Here is a 23936-nt window from a genome sequence, read left to right as displayed (position 1 = left end):
AAAGGTTAAAAAAGGAGCAATTTAATTATTACAGTTTACAGAGTGCTCTATGAAGTTATTAAAAAGTGAAAAAAAATAGTGCATTAAATTGCTGCAGTCTTTACATCGTAAAAATAAAAGTTAACAGTAGTATGAAAAAAGCCATCCACAAAGCCAGAAGTCTGTAGTGAACAGATCACCTAAATTGTAGTATTTTGGAAATACTTATAAAGCCATATTTAAAAAATAAAAAATAACCATTTATAAAAACGAAAGCAGCATGCATATCCAAGGCTCTTCCATAACTTTCTCTTAGTTGACAAATGTTTGTTAAAAATCAAAAGCTTAATGATCATCATTCATTAAATTAGGTAAAACAAACTAGCCAAGCCCACTAGGTCTGGTCACTCAGAAAAGCATTTTAAGAACAAAAAACTCAACTAAACTTTTCTTCCATAAAGACAGCACATTTTTTAAAATGGTCCTATAGTCACAAACAAAAGTGTCCCCCTAAATAGGAATGAAAAGCACCAGTCTTTGCAAATAAGTTAATATGAACTTTCAGTCTCTTGATGTGGCAAAATAGTTAATTCTACAATAATTTGAAAGGAAAAGCTAGCTTTTAAATGGCTAATGATACTTATTACTTTAGGAATTTTTTCTATAGCCACTGAAATTGTTATAGAAGGTAGAATTTGACTGGGAATTCTAGAAAATTCTGGACTGATGCATTATCTGTACATTATTTTACATTATTGTTAAAAAAAAACACTCATTACGCATGTATGTACTACATAATGCTTTTTCACATTTTTGGTACAAAGTTTATTTCAGAGATTCTCTCTGTAAATTCTTATGCCGGCTTTTCCCCGTCTTCAGTACATCATTTTCTTTAGTTTAATGAAAAGCAAAATCAGCCTTTTATTAAAGTAGAAACAGGAGTATTACAGATATTAATAGTAGCATCCAATGATGTCTTCAACTTGAAAAAGCCAATAACATAGGCCCTGTGGTTTAGGGATCAAAATGTATAAATATGCTGCATTTTTATTTACGTATAAGTTGTACAAGCACATGCACAACTTTTAACATTAGTGCAGAGCCTGATAAATAAGACACAGAAATAAATGTTTTTTCTTTTTTTGTTTCCAACTGTTTCTAAGAACTTTTACTCTGTAAAATGTTTGGTCACTCAAAGCTATAAGCTTAATCACATATCAAAGAACACAGGCAATAAAGCCCATCTTACTAGAACATACAGTATTAAGCTGGACAAAATGATAAGAGGACAAAATCTAGTGGTCACTTAATTCCCTCAAAAAAGCCTAAGAAACAGAATGTTTCCATCCTGTATCTGAATAAAAATGTACTGTATTAAAATCTGAATTTTTACAAGTTCTTTTAATCAGTGTTCTATTTACAGTGCAGAACTTCCGCCAACTGCAGTAGTTTAACTTTGGCACAACACTAAGTTCCATTCCTCTCGAGTATTCAATCCTATGTTATGAGAATGTGTATATGTCCAAAAATATTCTCAGTTTCATAAAAGATTAGGCCCATTCACAGTAAATCAGATATCTTGATTTCAAGAATTGAGTCCCCTTCACCACTGTAGGTAACTATAAAGGAAAAACATAAGACTGAAAAAGTCAAGAAAAAAGTGTTAGTCAAAACCATAACTGAATTTTTCTTAAAGCACTTTAAACATGATAACTATAGGAAAAACTGACTAAAAGTTAATATATCCTTTATTCTTTCTGGTTATTACTGAAATTACTTGCTACCCACAGTTTATAAAATGCATTAGATTTCATGCATAGCTAATATATGTATAAACTGTAGATATATATGTACCTTGTATATAACTTTTACTTATATGAGTAGGGCCTGTAATAATTTATCAATGATTAGTTAAAAAAAGAGGAGATTCTTTTTATTTACATGCTTTGTGACATGTATGCATAAATGTATGTGTGTATGTATATATATATATGGGGGGGCATTGTGGAACATAGGTACTGGTATGCTTTTTTATCTGCAAGGCTCACATACACATGTATGTATATATAAGTATGTGTGTGTACACATACACACATATATATACACACACATATATATACACACATATATATGTGTATATAGGTATATACAAGTGTACTTCCCTTTATGCCTTCTGGTATGATTAATCCATATTTTTACTACACTAACAGAATTGGCTATTTAACACAAAATTGTGATGTGTCCTTTTTTAAAGTGAAAAATTCTCTTATAATGTTATGTTTTGTAAATTCAGATTTATTTTAGAAGGTACCAACTTATATCTACATGGCACATAAACATACATACAATATACATATGTTTTTTGAAAACGTATAGGGTTGTCATGTGAATTTTCTGAATAAAATTAGTATTATTATATTTACCATGCAACATAAATACTGCCCATGCAAACTCGCTAAAGTAACATTATGCTTCAGAATAGTGCAGAGTTTCATGTTTTCAGTAGATTTCAACCCCTTCCTAAAAAGTACTGCAGGGTCTAAGATAAAGAAATCAACAGCAGCAATTCAGATGATTTATTTTGGCTGCATACATATTTTTTCTTTTTTAGAAATATGGGAAAAGAAAGGCTGTTAAAAGCATTTTGTGCATCTAGAGCAGAAGCAGGATGGCTTAAATATTTCTATAAAAAGGCAAAGGGAACTTTAGGATTAATCTATCCAAAATGTTTAAGTTATTACTTATAATGCTTATGTTATGCTTTATAATCAGAAATGGAGTTTATATTATTTAATAATGTAGTTGCATTTTTAGTTTCATCTGTTTTCATGGTTAAAAGTATGTTAAATTTTAAAAACTAGAAAAGGGACTGTTCAGTACTTGTAGATGGAATGCTTATGAATCTGGGAATAACATGAAAAGCAAGGGTAAAAAGGGGGAGAATATGCTAAGGAAAGAGACAACTATGTATACATGTATCATGTGTATGAGAGTGAGAAAAAGATCTTTTTCCTCCCCTACTTTATTCTGAAAACATTACAATATTATCAGACAGCATAATGCTACTTTATGTGAATGTCCAACTGTAGTCCTTGGTATTGATACACTAACATATTTCACAATTGCTATATCATTTTAAAATTGCATTTCTATCTTTGAAATAAATGAAATGTTTCAAAATATTAAGAAAAACTGAAAGACCTATTATAACTATATAGATGAATATTGACAGTGGCAACCTTTAAGCATCTATATTTCTAACCTGAAATAAATTTTCCGACTTAAAACTGCAGAAAAGTTATAAACAACTGAATTTTGTAGGGGAAACAGAATTTGGGAAAAATTCTTAAAGTTCTTCAAAAAATTCAAAGTTTTATTGGTCATGGGGCATTTCATTCTATGAGGTTCTGAGTTCACAGCTGGGCAAAGCCTTCATCTGGAGAGATAAGAGGACAAAAAGCACTGGAGCCAAAAGGCTCCAAGGCTCCAAGTTTCTGCTCTGTAATTTCCCAGGTGATTCAACACCTGCAAGCTTCGATCGCATCCGCAATACGAGAATAATAATAAGGCCTTACTTCCTAGGATCTTCACAAAAAAAAGTATTCTAAGCTGCTACACATTATATAAGTGTGAACTCTTCTTATGAGACTTTTAACCTGGTACTCTAGAGATTCCATTACAAAGAGAATTCCAAGTACTGATCTCCAAGACACCATGAACATTCTACTCAGCACTTCTTAAACTGTGGGTCCACAATGCTGAAGGAGTCATGAGTGGAAAAAGTTTAAGAAGCCCTGAAGTATAGACAATCAAAAACAAAACTGCCTAATCAAACATAAATTCTGATATGGAATGGAATAGGTCTGTCGGTTTTTAATTGAAGTGGTTACTAAACTAATCATCTTAACTTCTTAACTAAAAGGCTAATAAGTTTAGTGGGTGGAGGGAAAGCAACAGTTAAGAGTTCAGTAAAACCTGAATCACAGTAAGAAAAAAATAAACAAATACCCATTTTCACCTAGTTTCCTAAAACTGAGCAATTCTCACCCCTGCAGTTATTCTTTCCTTCGGATATACTTTTCCCCTTCTTTTTAGTTTTCGTTTTTGAATTCTTTCCTTAAATAGGCAAAAAATGAAGCTTTAGTGAAGGGTGAGTTGCAAAAAAAAAAAAAAAAAAAAAAAAAGGAAAACACATCTTAGTATTTCTAGTTTTGATCAAGTCCCCTCCCCCAAAAGAGTGGGTAAAAATCTAAAACAATTAAAATATATTTACATTTAATATTCAATATTATGGGAAAATTCAATATGGGAAAAGATGTACTTTTGAACAATATATACCACTGAATGGCACTGGGACCATTAATTGTGGACAGAATAGAAAACGCTCAGTCTTGGTATGAGAATAAGCATATTCTTTTTAGCTAATATGGGAACAAAATACTTATTGGCCATGCTAACAGAATCCGATCCCTTCATTAGATGAAGAAAAAGTAACCCTAGAAGCTGTTACATCTCAAAGTCATTTAAACAAAATAACATTTCCAAATGTATATAGCTGAAATGTGCATATACGCGTATTTAAAAAAAACTTACATTTTAATCATCTGATTTAGAGAGTTTCCGCTTAACGTGCCGTGGGGGCTCCCAGGTGTCACTGTCATCTGTTTCTTCATCATCTTCTTCCTGATCATCTATTATCTCTTCATCATCTTCATTCTCCTCAAACAGTTCTATTCCTAACTCAGATCTTCTTTGTCTTTCTGCAAACCACTCTCTGACCTGCTCATAACCCATATGTGATTTGGCAACAAGTTCATCAAGGTCTTGCTCATTAAGAAATTTGTGCTTCATATAATAATCCTTAAGTATTGCAGTTCCAGTTTTAAATTTTATGAGTGATGGTCCACGGTCCCAGTTGTTTATCCTTTTGCTTCCTCTAGGCCTCCCACGAGGTCTTCCCCTGCCTCTTCCCTTTGGTCTTCCTCTCCCCCTTCTCCTAAAGGAAGCCTGTCCATTCATACTATTTGAACTGGCACTCTGATAGTAATAGTACCATTTTAAATTCCCATTTTTCCAAGCGTATCGTGTATCTCCAAACCAACTAACAATATCTGTTCTAGCAAGCCCACTTTCCTCAGCCAGCTTGTCATATTCTTCTGGTGATGGCCACTGTGTTCGAACAAATGCACTTTTAAGTATGTGCAACTGCTCTGGTGATTTTTTACACACTTTGTTTGTGGTGGTCACTGACTTAGGTGCTGCAGATTCATCCTGAGGAGAAGCTTCTCCAGCTTCTTCTTTGGAACTACCTGGATTGCTTTCATCTATTTCTGTTTTCTCTTCCTTTGAAGTTTTGGATTTCTTCCTCTCTGTAAACCAGGCATCAATTTCTCTCCTGGTTAGTTTGGTTTGTGCTCTTAACCTGTTCAATTCTTCATCAGTAAGTATAGGGTTATTGAGGAAACTTGCTTGGAGGACGCGCAACTGCTCTGAAGTTTTCTCTTTAAATTTTTGTGGAGTAAAGTCAGGGAAAGAATTCCCTAGTTGTTTAGGCTGTGGAGCAACAACTGTTGGGGATTCTGCAGTCTCATCACTGGAGTCAATAACAATAGGGGTACAAGCTTCACTGTTGAGATGAACACACTGATTACTCTTCGAATTTCTCTGATTATACCTTGTGTCACTAAACCACTTTTTGATTTCGCCTTTAGTCAGGCCTGTTATTTTCATAAGCCTGATCACCTCCGAGTCATGAGGAAACTGATTTTTAAGGTAGCTAACTTTTAATTCTGCCAGCTGTTCTTTTGTCTTTTTTGCCCGGATACCAAATGAATCAGGATTCACCAATGCAGTTTCATGCTTGATTAACTGAGGAGTTGGGGTTGGGGTTGGGACTGGGGCTGAGGCTGGGGCTGAGGTTGGGGCTGGGGTTGATGCTGGCACTTGCGCTGGGGCTGAGGCTGGAGTTGCAGCTACTGGTTTTGTTTCTGCAATAGGCTGAGCACTGTGCACCTGACTTTTCTGCATATGAGTTTGATTTGGAACTCCTGCAACTGTCAAAGCTATAGGTGTTGTTACTGGCAACTGGTTAGTGCCAGCTACTTGTGTAAGGACCAAACCCGGCTGACCAACTATTTGGCATGTCTGCAAAATGGAAGGTAATCCATTACTAGCTGCTGAAATGTGTGTAGGAATCACTGTTATTGTTTGTGGTACAGTATGTACTGTTCCATTGAATTGTTTTCTCCTTGCCTCCTCTACTTCCTCCGGAGTCCAACTAACACCATGTTTCAGTCGCTGGGCTGAAAACCATATCTTGATCTGTTCCTCTGTATATTTTGCTTGAGCAGATAGAACGGTAATTTCAGACATTGTTGGATAAGGAAATTTGTTGTAGGTGTTGAGCAAAAGGGGATTGTTATCCAAAGCAGCATTATAGGTGGGAATGCTGTTAAGAGGGATTAAAACTTTAGGAATCAAGTTAGAATTCTGCTGAGCTGATACAGCTGCTGTTATCACCTGTGCTAGCCCAGGTTGAAGAACTGCTGCTGGAGTAACTACTGTGTTCGTGGTATTTGGATGTATACTATTTACAATAGAAGTACTTGTATTAGACTCAGATGCTGATGAAGTTGGATTTTTTACTACTTCTTCATGACCTGATTTAGTTTCATTCTCTTTCTCTTCTGGAATGTCTTCAGAGTTATGGAAAACTGCAATCCGTTTATTTTCTACTTTATTTTTCATCATTTTCATTATAGGAGTTTTGCTGATAGAAATCCCTGATGAGGGAGCTTCTATAGGTTCTACCTGATCTGAATTCTCCTCTTTAACAAAACTACCATCAAAAGTCAGATCATTAATTGTTTGCTCAAAGATTGTCTGATTATTTCGTTTCACCATAGTCAGCTTAAAATTCTCTTCTCCAGGATGATATTTCAAATTATGCTCTGAAAGCGCATCATATCTTTTGGTAAGAAAATTGCATTCAACACAAACATAAGATGAATTTAACACTATATTGGGATGCTCTGAATCTACATGAAAGGTAAACATGTTAAGATCTGGCGTTTGAAAAGTACAGTATTTACATTCATAGCCACCTTCAACTTTTTTATTTTGTTGATTGTCAGAATCTACAAGTTCTTGAACATCTTCATCACTTGAGACACTTTCTGCTGCTGCATTTTCTATTGGTGTAAGTACAGGGGGACCTTCATCCAAGTCTGATATCAATTCTAGGTCTGGATCCTGTTCACTGGCAAGGACCATGCAAGGTGTTGTTGATTTTCTTTTGCTTGCCATCCTATTTTTGTGGGGAAAATCTTTGTGATTACAAAGCAGTGAAGATCAAACTCCTTCAGTTATCTTCATTTGAAAAAAATGGCTTGTGGTTCTGTAAGTCCATCCCATTTGCAACTTTTTCATAGTGCAATCAAGAAAATAGCTTGTAGTTGGTAGGTGGAAAGCTGAGTTGCTGAAACTTCTGAAGCAAACATCCAATCACCTATATAAAAGAAAAACAAAAAAGTAAAACAAGTTTTACAGTAAATGATTATTTTTTTAAATGAAGTACATTAACACTACAGAAATCAGCTATAAAACACAGACAAAAACCAGAAACTATCAGTAATCATCATGTTTATAATAGCTGACATAGCACTTTAAGATTTGCAAATATATAATAACATATATATGTATATATATATATATGTTCAAATTTGATCCTTTGAGAAAATTTAAGCAAAATGGTTATCATAAAGTTTATACAATGTATTAGCGATGATGTACTTTCTTCAGAGGCAAACTCCTTTGGGGCCTCATTCGGAGTCCATCTGTCAAACTTGTTAGAATTTTGTAAAAATTTTATAAGAGTCAACTGGCTTCCTAGACCAAATAATAGGGTAGAGGAATATGAAGACACACAGACAGCAAATCAAATTATACCTGACTGTGAGGAAAAAGATTTAAAAAGTTTAAAAAAAAAACTAGCCATCACTCAGAAAGCTGAATCTAAGGTCCTTAAACAGAGGGAAAAATAGCTTCTCCATACCTCAAAAGGCCCTAAAGTAGAACACAGCAAAATACAAAGATGTTCATATTAACCACATTGAAGATTGTTAAGAACTTCAACAGTCTCTTTGGCTTTTTAATTGGAAAGGAAATCTGAGAAAAAGATTATTTCTATTTAAGTCTATAAATCTTATATTACACAGCTTGCTTTTCTTCTATGCAAAAGTGGATATTTAATTTATTATTTAAAAAACACATGTTTCTATATTAGTCATGCTGTAAAAGAATAAACAAATAAAAATGAAAAATAAAGAAAATGAAATAGTATGTTTAGATCTGCATTTAAACCCTGGATGCGGATAGTATTTTTCACCTATCTTTTGGAACTGACTTGGTCACTGTATTGCTGAGAACAGTTAAGTTATTCAGTTGATCACTGTACAGTATTATTGTTACTATGTATAATATTCTCCTGGTTTTGCTTGCTTCACTTTGCATCAGTTTGTCTAAGTCTTTCCAGGTTTTTCTGAAATCATCCTGCTCATTATTTCTAATAGCACAATAGTATTCCATTACTATCATATACCATAACTTGTTTAGCTATTCCCCAACTGATGGGCATCTCCTCAATTTCCAATTCTTTGCCAACACAAAAAGAGCTGACATATAAATATTTTTGTACAAATAGGTCCTTTTCCCCCTTTTAAAAATATCTTTGGGATACAGACCTAGTAGTGGTATTCATAGCTTGCTTTTTGAAGAAAAATGTAATAAATTAAACATGTTACTTTCAAGGCTGTCCTGCTTGTTTGTATTTTCTTCTGAATGTGCTTTTGTTCTCTTCTGAGAATTTTATTTTAAATGTTTCAGTGACTCTTGGAGTGCAACTCTTGCTTTTATTCACACTTCAATATTGTCCCCATTCAAAAGAGAAGACCCTTGTAACAAATAAGCATAGTCATGTAAAATCAATCCACACATTGTTCCTGTCTAAAAATGTACTTCTTTTTCTGTATCCTGAATCCATCTACTCTGTCAGGAGTAATTTTATTTATCATGTATCCTCTCAAGTTATGACTGGTCAATGCACTGATCCGAGTTCTTAAGTTTTTTAAAACTTCTTCTTTACAATGTTTTTTGTTACTGTCTTGGTTCTGTTCATTTAAGTCTGCATCAGATAATATCTTTTTCCAGATTTTTGTCATTTTCTTACTGTGAAATAATATTCCATTACATTCATATATTATAATTTTTTTAGCTATTCCCCAATTATTAGGCACCCTCCTTTATTTCTTCTTCTTTGCTACTTTAAAAGAGTACCTTAAATATTTCCATACATATGGGTACAGAGAGAAAACCACTCCAACAGATTGTTACAGACATTGTCAGATGAGATCACTGTATCGTAGTTTCAGGGGTTTTATTTTTTGTTTAATTTTCTTTGTTACAGGTCAGTTCAATTAGGAAGTGGTGGGGGGAAGGTACTAAGCAAAAGAAGTCTCTGAGGAAAATGAATGTCACCAAATTTACGTACGCAATGCACTAAAAGCTCAAGTACTTTCTTTAGGGGAGAACTCCTCAGGCCCTTATTCAGAGCCCATTTACCAAACTCTGCCAAGAGGTGGGAGTTATGTTTCCTTATCTGTTCTCCAGAATCATTACTGGCTTTTCACTTATGGCAAGTTTGGGTTCCTTAAAGTGGTTTTATCCATTACAATATAGTGGTCATTAGGCATATTATTCTCCTGGTTCCTTCTGCATCAGTTTAGACAAATTGTCCCATGTTTCTCTGAATTCCTCATATCTGTCATTTCTTCCAAACCAATAACATTCCCTTCTTTCAGTGCCCTGGGTTTTCCTCCCAGCAATTCACCCACAGATGGATATTTACTTGGTTTCTAGTTCTTTGCAACTACACATGTGCATAAGTACAGAAGGAATAGTAAGTATTTTCAGAAATGACTGTGATGTAACAAGAGAGCTTTTTGTGAATATGTAGAGAACAGGTGATATTAAACCTCTTCTTTTGGGGTATTAAAGTGGTACAGTGATCAGAGGAATGCTATATAGTTACACAGATTTTAGCTGAGCATTTTATTGTTTTATTCATGGGGAGAAAATGGAGAGATGTAAGCCAGACAAAAGTATAATGAGATGAATTAGAAAGTCTATAGAAAATAGCCTCTGAGGCAGGAAGATCTAGATTGGGAGATCTAGATTCAAGTTGTGCCTATGACCTCTACTGGGACTATGAGACCCTGGGCAAGTCATTCAGTCTCTCCATGCACTAGGCAGAAGTGTCAAACTCAAACAGAAATGGATCCCTTAGGTCACAGATTGACCTAGAAAAACATATAAACATGATCTGTGTTATACTGTATTTTTATTTATTTTGTTAAACATTTCCCAATTATGTTTTAATCTGTTTGGTAGCTACTTTGACACCTCTGCTCTAGGCAACTATGCAAGACTTTAAGTTGCAGAGAAGGTACCAATCCACAATGGTAGAGAGAGACAGAAATTCCCTATGCCAGTGAAATTACAGGCCCAATCCCTATCCCTATCCAAGGACTGAGATGAATAACTAGTCTCAGAGAGTGGTCATTAATAGTCCATTTCAATTCAGAATGTCTCCAGTAGAATGCCTCAGGAATCTGTGCTTGAATCCATATTAATATGTTTATAAATAACTTGCATAAGGGCACACAGAAAGCATCTTTATCAAACTTACAGATGACACAAGGCTTAGGTGAGATAGTTAACATGATAGATGACAGGATTTTAAAAAATCTAGGTAAGCTGTACAACTAGGCTAAATAAAAAAAATTAAGATTTAATAGGGATAAATGTAAAGTTTTATACTTCAGTTTAAGAAACTGACTTCATACATATAAGACAGGTAAGATGTAGTTAAAAAGCAGTTTATATTTAAAAAACCCCCAGAGAGTTTTAATGAACTGTTAGTTCAATATGAGTATACTGTGTGATATACAACCAAAAAAACCCTCAAAATCCCTAATGTAACCTTGGGCCATACTGAGAGGCAGTGTCCAGATATAAAGAGATGACAGTCCTGTCCTGTTCAGATCACATCTGGAGTACTGTCAGTGCTAGAGTACTAAATGTCACATTTTAGAAAGAACAATGGTAAGCCAAAAAGCATCCAGAAGGTTTTTAAGTCTAGGTAATATAAAGACTGGTTGAAGGAAATGGGGATGTTTAGCCTTGGGAAGAGAAGGCTCAGCAAGGGTATGATAGTATAATAGTAATCGCTAACATCTATATAGTGCTTCCTACATGCCAGGCATTGTGCACAGATATCTGCACACTGTGACGTGGAAGAGGAATTAGACCTGCTCTCCTTGGCAAAGCTAGGGCCAACAGAAGGAAGTTGTAAAACAGCAAATTTTGGCTTGACATTAGGTAAAGTTTTCTAACAATTAGAGATGTTCAAAACTAGAATGGGCTTCCTCTAGAAGCAATGGGTAACCCATCACTGGACATCTTCAAGCAAAAGTTAAATGCACATATGCAGCAAAAATGTACTGCAGCAAAAATGCTTTTCTGGCCAACACTGTTTCCAATAATGAAATCCTGTGATTCTGTGAAACCGTGGTTAAAAATCACCTCATTTTCTAGTTAGGGCTCCTTACTTTTCAACACTTTTGCTTGTAGATCATTATTTTAGATGGAGCTGAATATATAAAGAAAGATTACTATTGAAGGGAAAGATAAATTAAAACACGTGGAAAAAACATGGGGAAAGTTCATCAGTCAGTCAAGAAGCATTTATTAAATGCCTACTATATGTCAGGAATTGTGCTAATTGTGGAGAATACAAAGAAAGGAAAAAAGTTAATGCTCCCAAGGTATTCACAGTCTAACAGATAGCATACAAACAAATATGTATAAATACATCATGTACAGGATAAAAAGAAAATAATCAACAGAGGGAAAGCACTATTCTGTACATGGTGGAATTTCAGCTGAGACTTGAAGGAAACCAGGAAGCAGGGATGAGGCAGGAGAGGGTTCCAGACATGGGGGACAGCCAGAGAAAATGCCCAGAGCTGAGAAATGGAGTGTCTTGTTTGAAGAATAGCAAGGAGGCCAGTGTCACTGGACTGAAGAGTACATTGGATAGGGAATGGGGAGGTGTAAAAAGGTATAAGAAGACTGGAAACATAGAGAGGGCTAAGCCCTGAAAACCAAACATATTTTTTGAAAGACATTATCAAGAGTAAGGATTTGTGGGAAAAGCAGGTTCACTAAATTAATTATATAAGAGAATTTAAGTTAGAAGATATACAGTTCTATTATTATGGGCCATTTGCTGAGTCATGGAAATTGGAAATACTTTCATCAGTGAATTTTTACTTACAATGGAATTTGTAACATACAGTACATATTGTAACATAAAATTTATTAAAATAACTCTAAAATATGACTTGTGACTATGCATTATAGGAGATATTTTACTAAAAGCTGATGCAATGGGGGATAATTAGAGAAAATTCTCATCACTTTGATGAGTTCCCCCCACTTCCAATCAGCTTGACCTGCAGAGGAGCTAGAAATGCACTTTAACCACTTGCTGAGACATGCTCTCTAACCCCTGCCTCAAAGGTGACAAGGATGTCCCTGACTGGTTCCCCGGTGACTGTGAGTGGCTCTTTTTGATTGGTTGACTAAGGTCTAGGAAGCCAGACTCTTCTTGGAGGAACCAGTTTATGGTCTAAGAGAGAGCTTATCTAATTCTTTTCCCTGCTTGGACTTCCAGGAAGAGTACAGCAAGAGGGAGGGAGTTTTCTCCCATCCTCCCCTAAGAATACCTGGTATCCTTAGATCTACAGTTCCTGGATGCCATCTTTAGTCTGCTTCCTCTTCTGAGCACAGGAGAGAAGGCCTAAAAATTCTGATAACAGATTTTTCCAATCTTGGGGCTACCTAATGGGGAAATCTGAGCTAGAAAGTCCTAATCCTGTGAGTCTGAGAGAGGTGGTGCAGGCTGCCCAGATAGAGATTTCCTTAACAGTGCCCTTCTCAGAGGAAAAATAGATTGCCAACAGGAGGACATTATAGCTGAATGATTAAAATGGGGCCATAGCCAGGAAGAGAACCTGACTCCTCTGCTGTCAGAGTCCCATGAGTGAATCTGGTCCATATTCCTCAACATTACTTATATTCTTAGGAAAGGCCCTGGATCACAAGGTACAACTATTCAACCCTAAAGGTAGAGAAAATAAGTTTGTCTGCTTCTGGGGCCAAAATTAAGCAAATACCTTTAGTTGAGTAGTCCCAGATAGCTCCTACCACAGGTTATACATGGTATTTCTTTTGACTAGCCTGTGGTTTATCATGATTGAGATAAAACAATTAGCTTACAGTAATTCCCCTAATTTGGTCAGCCTCAAGGAAAGCCTGGAAATGATACAATAACTAGCAATCCTTAAGATCATAAATTCCTTAAGAGCAGGGAGCATGTTTTATTTCTCTTTATGTTTCCCCAGAATTTAACAGTCGTGCACATTATAAGCATTTAATAAATATTTTGTTGAATGAATGTGTTAAGAACATATGAAAACAGGTTGACTTAAGAAGGAAACAAATATTCATTAAGTACTTACTATATGTGCCAGGCCCTTTACTAATATTATCTCATATGATCCTCACAATAAGCCTGGGAGGTAGTTGCCATTTTACAGGTAAGAAAATTGAGACAGAAAGGTTGCATGATTTGTCCAGGGTCTCACAGCCAGTGTGTGAAGCTGCATTTGAATTCAGGTTTTCCTGACTCTAGGCCCAGCCCTCTATCCAATGTACCATCTCACTACCTCTCTTTAGAGGAGAATAAATAGCATAGTATGACTAAGAACCCAACATATCTTAATCTCAAATTTGCTTAACATAACCATAACAGTTGATAGTCCTATGACAGTCAAAAAAATTCATGCATCTCTAAGAAATGATAATGCAGTCACTGAAAATTCTCTTCTTCTGATTAATACACTTAACTTTTCTGGGATGAAGTTTTTTCATTTATAACAGAAGTTGAACTAATGATCCCTAAGGACCTCTCAGCTCTGAATCCTGTGGTTGCTCAGAAATTAACTGCTGCCTATACCTATAATAAAGTCTTGGTCATTAGCTTTAAACACCAGGAAGTACTAGCAAAGGAGAGGTCCTCAAATCTTGGACACTGCAGGAACATTACTAGAGAAAGAGAATCACACAATTATATAATCAGTTAGAAAGAACCTTAGTAAGTAAATTAGTAAGGATCTGGCTACACAAGTATCTAAATCATGAATTCTATCTACAATATCCCCATAACATGGTCACAGAGGCCACCTCTACTTTGATGATATCCAGTAAATAAGAATACACTACCCCCAAGACAAATGATTCCATTTTTTTGGTCGTGACTGTAAGGAAGTTTTTATTTTACCTACCACTCAACCTTTTTTTTGAAGCCCTCCAGTGATGGGCTACCCATTAACTTCTAATGCAACCAATTCTACTTCAGGACAACTATAATTCTTAGTAAATTTTTCTTTACTTGTGGTCCACCAAATCTGCCTCTCTGCAACTTATATGTACTTCTGCTGTCTGGGGACAAAGAAAACAAAGTCTAATCCCTCTTCCACATGATAACCTTTCAAATATTTGAACACCAGAATCATTCCTACCCCCACCCTCTCACTTAAGTCTTCCTTTTTCTAAATTAAACACACCCAGTTCCTTCAACTGATCCATGTATAATGTAGTTTTCAGTCCCCTAACCATCTCGATACATTGCTTTTGAAATCCTCTAGATTTTCACTGATCTTTCTAAAATGTGGCACCCAGCCCACAATAAGATCACTGACCTTGAGCTGGAGAGTTAAAAATAATTGACTATTATTATATTATATATATATATACATATATAGAATATATTATACAATAGGAAGTGAGGAATATGAGACAATCAAAGAAATGGGGAGATTTTATGAACTAATGTACACTGAAGCAAGCAGACTCAGAAGTCCAGATAAAATGACTATAAATATATATATATACATATATATATGAAACCATAACAAAAAATATGATCACTAAAAGAAATCCAAATTGAACAAATGAAAAACCAAAGAATGTCTTAGAGACTACATAATAAAATACATCTCTCTTCTGGTGACAGGCAGGTAAGTGGTGGGAGGGAGGGAAGGGAGACCAACCAGGGCAGAATGTTAGATATATTGTCAAATGAGGCCATTATACTAGGTGTTCTAATTAGCTGTTTTTCTTTGTTACAAGGGAGAATTCAATTGAGTGGGCCAAGGGAGGGTTTTTCCCACAAGAAATAACTGTGACACAGAGACAAATGGCACCAAAAAATTTTTTTAAAAATAAGGGGCCTAGACCTAGAAACAACATTCCAAATAATGAGTTGACCATGAAAGAGTAAAATGCGCAACTATCACTTCCATCCTTCTGAATACACTTCCAATAAAACAGCCCAGGATCATGTTAGCTTTTCTGGATGTGACATCACTGACTCTTATTAAGCCTGAAGTACGTAAGAACCCTTATATCTTTTCCATATGACCTACTTTCTATCAATGTCTCTCCCAAACTGTATTTATGTAGTTGTTTTTTTGAACCCAAGTACCAGACAAGTTCTATTCCATGTGTCGTATTTTAGAAAGAAAACTGAAACAAATCCATGATGTGGAAAGACAGGAAACCATGCTATTCACAACTCATCATCTTTTCCTTTAAACATGCCCTTCTTCAAACTTCCCTATTTCCTATTGAAGGCACCATCAATCTTCCACTAAGTAGTCTTTAAGGTTCATAACCACAGTACTTATCCTTGACTCCTGACTCTCCTTCACCCCACATATCCAAACAGTTGCTAAATCTTGCCATTTCACCTGCACTCCATCACTTACATCTGACTCTTCTTTCTACTCTTATAGGACTTGTTCAGATCTTCATGACCTTTTGCCTACATTATTTCAACATCTCCCTAAATAGTCTATCTGCCTTAAGTCTTCCCCTACATGGGTTTATCTTCCACTGACCTGCCAAAATTATTTTTCTAATTGCTGATCTGACCATGTCACTTCAATCCTCAATAAAATCGAGTAGCTCCCGTTCACAACCTTGCCTACCTGTCTTGTCTTTTGTGATCTAGCCACACTAGCCTTCTCATAGTTTCTCAGACATGGTATTCCAATCTGGTCTTCATGCCTCCAAGGCCTGAAAAGCACTCCCTCCTCCCCTGTGATTCATAGATTCCCTCTCTTCCTTCCAGACGCAGCTCTTGCACTACCTTTCTTTCTATATGAAACCTTCCCCAATCCCTCCAATTGCTAGTGCTGTCCCTCACTACATTCAGGCTTCAGAAGCCCTACCTTCTTTCAAAGCTTAGCTCAAGTGCCAATTCCTACATGGCATATCCAGCTGTTTGTTCTCCACCCAAAATTATCTTGTATTTACTTGTTTCCCCCAATAAAATGTAAGATCCTTAATATTAATAGGGATTGTTTGAGTTCTGTCTTTGTATCCTTAATACTTGACATAGTGCAGGTTATTAATAGACACAATAAATAAATTCCTATTGATTGACTTATTTGGGGGAACATGCTAACTATTTTCATATGCTTAAAATGCTGTTATGTGCACAAGCTATTTCAGACTTGTTCTACTTTGCTCCAGAGGGTAGAAAAAGGAACTACAGGTAAAAGTTTGAAGAGAAGGCTTATCTCCCTGCAATCTGAGGTACCTCTTCTCTTTCCAAGAATGCCTTAAAGATCATACAACAGTAACCACAGATCAGAAGTCATTACCACAATGTCTTTCATTAATGGGAGAATCTAGTCCCAGGGATATGAGCTCTGTGACAGTGGTTATCTTTTTACATATTGTGGATTTCGATTTCCTATTGACCACTTCTGTTCTATACTTCACAAATTAAAAACCATTCTCCTTGGTGGAAGAAAACACAGGCAAAGTAGTCTGTCAGTTCTGCTTTTCTGTCTTTGGTTATCTTCCCATTCACATCAAGAAGGTATCCTATTCAATTCAATTCCCTTCCTTGATCATCTTGCCTTTTTCCCTCAAAGCTTAAAATACTACCTTAAAAATAATTTTTAATATTCTCTGCAGGTCTCAAATCATACTCACCCTTAGTCTTCCTGAAACTAGTCTTACAGAACCTTTTCACATTTTTTGTCCTAATTCCTGATCCTTTCTTCCCTTTTATAAATCCTTTCAAAATCTGAATTCAGTGATCAACTCTATCTCTCCAGCCATATCCATCTCTGAAGACACCTCTACTTCTTATCAGAATCAACTGTAACAGTGTCACCAGAATTCCATTCTTGACAATATCTCATCATTCTTTGAGTCAGTTTCCCTTTCAGTCTTAGGCTATGGAGTCCTATCTATTCTATCTTTAAACTCTCTTAAGTCCATGCTTCCAAACTCTAAGAGACACATCAAATTATGCAGTATTCTCTTATCTATCACAAAATTCTAAGATGTACAATCAGGGCCTTTTGTCTTTTTCACCCACCCTGACCTTATAAAAGGTTATTTCCTTAACCTAAGACAGAAATTACCAACAAAGCAAGAATTTATCTACTTTTAGCAGAGAGAGGACACCGGCAGAGATCTGGATAGCTGAAGTCACAACCGTATCAACCTTTCATTCCCGACAATCTGCAACAGGAACTCACCTTCTACTAGTCTAGAAACCTATGCTTCCATCATGATATAACCATTTTGTCAATATGAAAACTTTTCCTACTATTTTTTTGCCTTCTCTCTTTCCTCCTCATTAATCTGCCTGCCCCTTTCTTTTCTCATTTCATAGGTATGACCTAACAGTACCCACAGCTGTTTAACTATTTATTCATTTTGGTTGCAATTTCGACAAAAGAAGTTGCAGTTGTAAACCAGAGAAGGGTTTTAGTGGAGAGGAGAAAGCATAAGGAAAAGCAGCAGAAGTAACCTATCTGCAAATACTATTTCTGCAATATGGTGTAAAGAGCATTGGTCTTAAAATTAGAAGATCTACATTCAAATTCTAATGTTAAAATCTAGTATTGGCGTATCCTAGGCAAGTCATATTCCTTCTTCCTACCTAAATTCATCCATCTAATATTTAGATTTGTGTTATCTACGCCTCAAACAGCTGATGAGGAAGGCACTTCATAAATCTCAAACTATTTGATAAATGTGATTAGTTATTATTCCCTTAATAAAAAAGTAAGATACCAATTCTGTGAAAGTCTGGAATTCTACTAATGTATAGCTCCAATGTCTTTTTTTGTGATAACACTGCAGTGGGGCAAAGGGCAAGAAAGCTGCCAGGTACAAATAGTTACTGGATGACAGCAATGAGACGTCATATCTGTGGCCTTGCTTTGCTCTAATAATTTAATAGATTAGCTAAAAACAACTCTCAATATTCAATTCAAAGATTTTTACACTATTCACCCATGTGTTTAAAGATCAACTACATTCCAGCATAGATAGGTGATACTGTAGTTACAAAATGCTTAGATTTAGATATATCAGTAAATGGAAAATGTTTACTTTAAAAAATATATTTGAAATGTAATTCCTCCACTAGAGTAATACTTTAACGTCTCACCCTGACATGGAGGTGACTCTTGGTATGCAAAAGTAATGTCAAGAATGCAAGTCCTGGCAGATCCTACCAAGCTGGAAAGGCCTCAAATATGGGCCTGACAAGAGACTATACATCTGTTACCCAAGATAGCCTAACTAAGTTTGGGAAGGTTGATCATCAATTAGGTCACTTGGCCATTTTTCACTTTTTTAGCTGCAGAAACGTACATAGACCTCCTACTAAGGTGTAACATGACTGTGATCAGCAGCAATAGAGCAAGTACTCATAGGAATGAAATCACAATATATGTCCTTGAAATAAATAGGTGTTGATATATTTACTTTCAAAATCATTTTTTGATTTCCTCCTAAAAGTGAACAACATTATAAATAGAACAGAATATTATCAATGTCATTTATTTGATTCATGCTGGGGTGGCACTTTAAAGTATAGGCATTCCCCTTTGCCCATAACATTGCCTCCCAAATAATGTCATTTTGTAGAAACGTCATTAATACATTATAAGCAAAGTCTATTCTTCAGGCTCACAAAAGCAGGGCGTTATAACACAGAACAAGATGGCAGTTCTTTCCCACCTGTCTCCAGGATTCCCTCTGACTGGTTGTACATTCAAGTTTAGCTGGTCAGAAAACAGTTGCTGAAGCATGACAAGGTAAAAGCAGCAAACCACAAGGAATAGATAGTTGAGAAGGTCTCCCTATATTTTAGCTCCTCAAAGGAATCACCCCTTTTCCATAGTACCTGGCCTGAAATTTGCGGAGAGTCTCTAGGGATCCTGATAGGAAGAAAGAAAGAAATTCTTCCCTATTGGGGGGAGGGTCCAACCTATCATCAACAGTGAGTGGGAATGGCTTTAAATGACATAACTGAAAATTGGGAGTGGTTAAAGAAGCAGGGATGGAATAGGCATAAACCTGTAGAGATGTGACAGGGCCATGGAGAAATTTATATGAACTGATATAGAGGAAAGACAGCAGTCACCACAAAAACAATATAGATAAGAAGTGCAATAATGTACAAAAAAAAAAATCAGCACTAAAAGGGAATTGAACTCAGATAATTGTAATCTTGGTCCTGGAGAACAGGTGTGAAACATACTTCCTTCCTCTAGACAGAGAGAGAGGAAGCCAGAACATTTCACATACTATCAGACACAGTTGCTTTGATAGTTGCTTTTCTTTTAATTGTCTTTGGGAGAAAAGAAGACACTATGGTGATAAGGTATAATGGGAAATAACTGACATAAAAAACAAAAGGTATCATTAAAACTTTTTTAATATAGAAAAACCCCTTTCAACTCTGTATCTATAAATCTATGAAGCAGCACAGTGCAAACATCTCCCCTACACTAGACCTGGACTGAAATCATGTATTCATGGCCACCTTTATCCCATAGACCAACTGAAAAAGCCCTGAGTTTCTGGGGTAGGGGAATGGGAAGCATTATAAAAAAATTATTTAGTCTCAGATCTCTGTATATAGCTTAAAACTTTATGATGTGAATTTTGGCTACGTAAGAATATGTGACATGTTTACAATACTGTTTTTGTGGAACTCTGCGTTTTGTCATTTTGCCCTTTGTATTTGCACAAATCTAATTAACATACTATAAGTTAAACTTTAATTCTATCCTATATAGCAGTATTCATTATAACATAAAGAAGTGCATTTATTCAAGAAACATTAAGTGCCTGTGTACACAGAACTGCAGCCAGTCAGTGAAAAAGATACTAAGTTTAGACAATTCCTGCCCTCAGGAAGTTTAGTCTAAAAAAGGTATGGTGGCTCTGTGGATACAGTGTTAGACTGAGAGGCAGGAAGACTTGGGTTTAAAGCCTGCCTCAGACACTTAATAGTTGTTTGGCTGTTGGCAAGTCAATGAACTTTTCTGAGCCTAAATTTCTTCATCTGTAAAAACAAAATGGGGATAACAGCACCTCCTTCCCAAGGCTGTTGTGAGGATCAAATGAAACAACAGATGTAAAACACTTTGCAAAACAAGTGCTATATAAATGCTAGCTATTATTATTAAAACACAGACAGCTATCATATGGCAATACTACTTGCCAATTAACCTCTCAGGAGACTCAGTGTCCTCACTACAAGATGAGGATAATATTTATACTACCTAGTTGTTATAGGGCTGTTGTGAGGAAAGCACTTTGAAAACCTTAAAGTGCCATATCAATTGTTATTAATAATGATAATTATACTATTTTACTATTACACGAGTACTAGAAAAAGTTGAGAATAAAATTGCTATGTAAGGACTAAGGAGAACAGTAATTATCAAAAGGGGAAAATCAAGAAAAGCTTTATGCAAGAAATATAATTTTCAGTTGGATTTTAGATGATAGATAAGAATTCAACAGGCAAAGAAAAAAAGAAGATCATCCAGTAAAGAGAACAATATGAACAAGAACATGATGGAGAAAAAGTCAAAAACTATGTTCTGGGACTAAAGAATAATCAAATTTGGTTGGAGCATAAATGCGTGGAGGGTCAGAGGAAACATAGTACCAAACTGTGAAAAGTCTTGAATGTCATAGTAGGCCACCGAAGAATCCTAAGCAGAAGTGACAAACTTGTAGAACATGAGCTTCTTGAGGGCAGGGACTATCGCATTTCTGTCTCATATACACAGAACCTACTACAGTGCCTGGCACATGATAGATGCTTAATAAATACTTGTTTAACTGAGCCATATCTCTGCCTAAAGAAAATTAATCTGACATCACCATCAGTAATGCAAGTGAAAATAGTCAGGAAAATCTATTAGGAGGCTCTTAATAATAGTCACGATTATAATAATGGGAAAGAAAAGCAGATGGATGTGTACAGAATTGATAGGATTTGATAAATTATTAGAAATAAGAGGACAGTGGAGTCAAAGGTAACTCCAAGGCTTCAAACATGGGACTATGTGAATGGTGGTGTCATAGACAGAAACAGAAGGAAAAGCATATTTAAGGGGAACGAAAAAGGATCTGAGAAGAAAATCTAGGATGTGGTATTAATAAAACAGGATTTCACTTTTAGGATCATGACATAAGATACAAAAATGACCAGGAATTGTATATATCTAACAAGGGCCTAGAGACTGGATAATCTGATTAAAGTTTTAAATTAAAAGAGACTCAGAAAAAGAAGGGAAAAACATACTCAGATATAAATTACTAATAAACCAGATACCAGACAGCAGTAAGTATGAAATAGAAATACCAGTAATTTACATGGAAATGATGATGTTAATCAAACAATGATACCTCAGATGTCAACATACTATATAGCTCTATTCACATAAAAAATAGATTTAAATGTGAAGAGGTAAGTATAACCTCATTAGGTATGCTTGAAACTATACAGGCTATTACTAGAATATGACTTATTACTAGAAAGAGTACACCTCATTCAAAGGACACTGTACATCAAGATCACAGGATAATAGTTTTAAAGTTGAGAGCTTGCAGCTAACAAGCCAATGGTCCAAACCATACCCCAAAATGAAATCTCATGATAATATATCTAATAATCCATCCTTTGTTTCAAGTCTTCTAAGGAAGAATCACCCACCATTTGTCAAGATAACTCGTTCTTTTTTGGGTCACCTCTAACTGTTAAGAAGTTTTCTCTGAAATCAAGTCCAACTTTGCTAATGTAACATTTTAACATCTGTTCTTGGTTCTGCCCTCTGGGATCAAACATAACAAGTCAAATCCTTCCTTTATACAACAGCCTTTCACATATGGTTGTTAACCGTTATGGTCTTCCTAAGTTTTCTCTTCTCCAAGATAAATATCCTCTGTTCCAAGGAACAAAGACTAAGGGCCATTTCACTATACTGGTTTTCCTCCCCTGGTCTCTAGCTTATCAATATCCTCAAACTGTGAGGCTAAAATTGATACTTTAGATGAGATCAGATCAAGCCAAATAGCAAGAGTACCTATCACCTCCTCATTCCTGGAAACTGAACCTTTCTTAATGCATTTCAAAATCAAAATAGCTTTTTAGATGCCATATGACATTTCTCACTTGGTGAGCTTCCAGTCAACTAAAACTTACAGCTCTTTCTTTGTACTGCTCTAGCCACACCTTTCCCATCCTGCATAGTGAAGCTGTTATTTTTAATATCCAAAAGCAAAGTTTTACATTTATTCCAAATGAATTTCATCTTATTAGATTCAGTCAAATGTTTCAGCTAGTCAAGGTCTTTTTGAATCTTTTCTGTTATCTGCTGTGCTAACTATCCCCTCAGCTTGGGGCTATCTGCTTAATAAGCATGCCATCCAGGCCTTTATCCAAGTCACTGATAAAAATATTTAATAGTACAAAGTAGATCCAAATGATGCAGAAGATAAAATGGACAAATATGATTACACAAAACACCCCCCCCCCCAAAAAAAATCAATGCCTTTAAAATTAGAAAGGAAACAGTTAATTGGGAAAAATCTCCGAAGAAAGTTTGTCTGATATCTTGGACACTTAAGGAACTGATTCAAATATATAAGAAAAAGAGCAATTCCTCAATAGATAAAAGGTCAAATAATATAAAGAGACAGTTTTCGGAGGAAGAAATTTGAGCTATCAATAGTCATTAGAAAAAAAAATTCCAAGTCACTAACAAGCTGAGAAAGGCCCATTAAAACAGGTTTTTGTCTCACAACTATCAGATTGGCAAAGATGATAAAAAAGAAAATGACAGTTGTTGGAAAGGCTTCAGTGTACATTAATACACTGTGGGTGGAGTTGTGAACTGGCCCAGCCATTCTGGAAAGCAATTTTGGCACAGGCCTCCTAAAGTCATTAAACAGTAGTTGACTTTGACTTAACAGTACTACTATTAGGCCAATACCTCAAAGAGATTAAAAAAAAATCCCAAATATTATTTTTTTTAAAAAACAGAGGACTTGGAACTCAGAAGACCTGAATTTGAATCCCTTTTACTAATTTACTAATCCCCATTTACTAACTGTATAACCCAGAATTGGACATCATACTCCAAAGTGTCTAACCAGTAGAGAGTAGAAGGGTACTATATTTCTTTTGTTCTGAATATTATGTCTCTATTAATATGTAATCTGCACTCATTTTAATTTTTTTGGCTGCCATTTCACACTGATAACATATTGAGTAGAGTCTACTAACACAGAAATCTTTTTCACATGAACTGTTATCCACCTTGTACCTCACCCATTTTATATTTAATGCAGTCATTTTCCTAATCCAAGTGTAGACTTTATACATTTATCCCTATTAAATTCATGTCATTAGATTCAGTCCACCATTTTAGTTTGTG

The 23936-nt window shown here is 35.5% G+C and overlaps 1 protein-coding gene across 5 annotated transcripts in view; it reads right to left on the bottom strand.

The window, feature by feature from the left end:
• Positions 1–23936, bottom strand: part of ZHX1 (zinc fingers and homeoboxes 1) — a 34822-nt gene continuing 10886 nt past the window's right edge. For 2 of the 5 annotated variants that reach the window (XM_072603160.1, XM_072603161.1), the window contains exons 3-4: positions 4573–7486; positions 1–1619 (exon numbers count right to left, since the gene is read on the bottom strand). In XM_072603160.1, the coding sequence (XP_072459261.1) occupies positions 4576–7284 (2709 nt within the window). In that variant the 5' untranslated portion in view covers positions 7285–7486 and the 3' untranslated portion in view covers positions 1–1619; positions 4573–4575. Of the gene's footprint in view, positions 1620–4012; positions 4096–4572; positions 7487–23936 lie in introns of those variants that run through there. The other 3 variants (XR_011965780.1, XM_072603163.1, XM_072603164.1) reach the window with 3 other exon arrangements.

Source organism: Notamacropus eugenii, chromosome 4 (assembly GCF_028372415.1).
Source record: "Notamacropus eugenii isolate mMacEug1 chromosome 4, mMacEug1.pri_v2, whole genome shotgun sequence".
Classification (NCBI taxonomy): domain Eukaryota; kingdom Metazoa; phylum Chordata; class Mammalia; order Diprotodontia; family Macropodidae; genus Notamacropus; species Notamacropus eugenii.
This window is presented reverse-complemented; position numbering and strand designations above follow the sequence as displayed.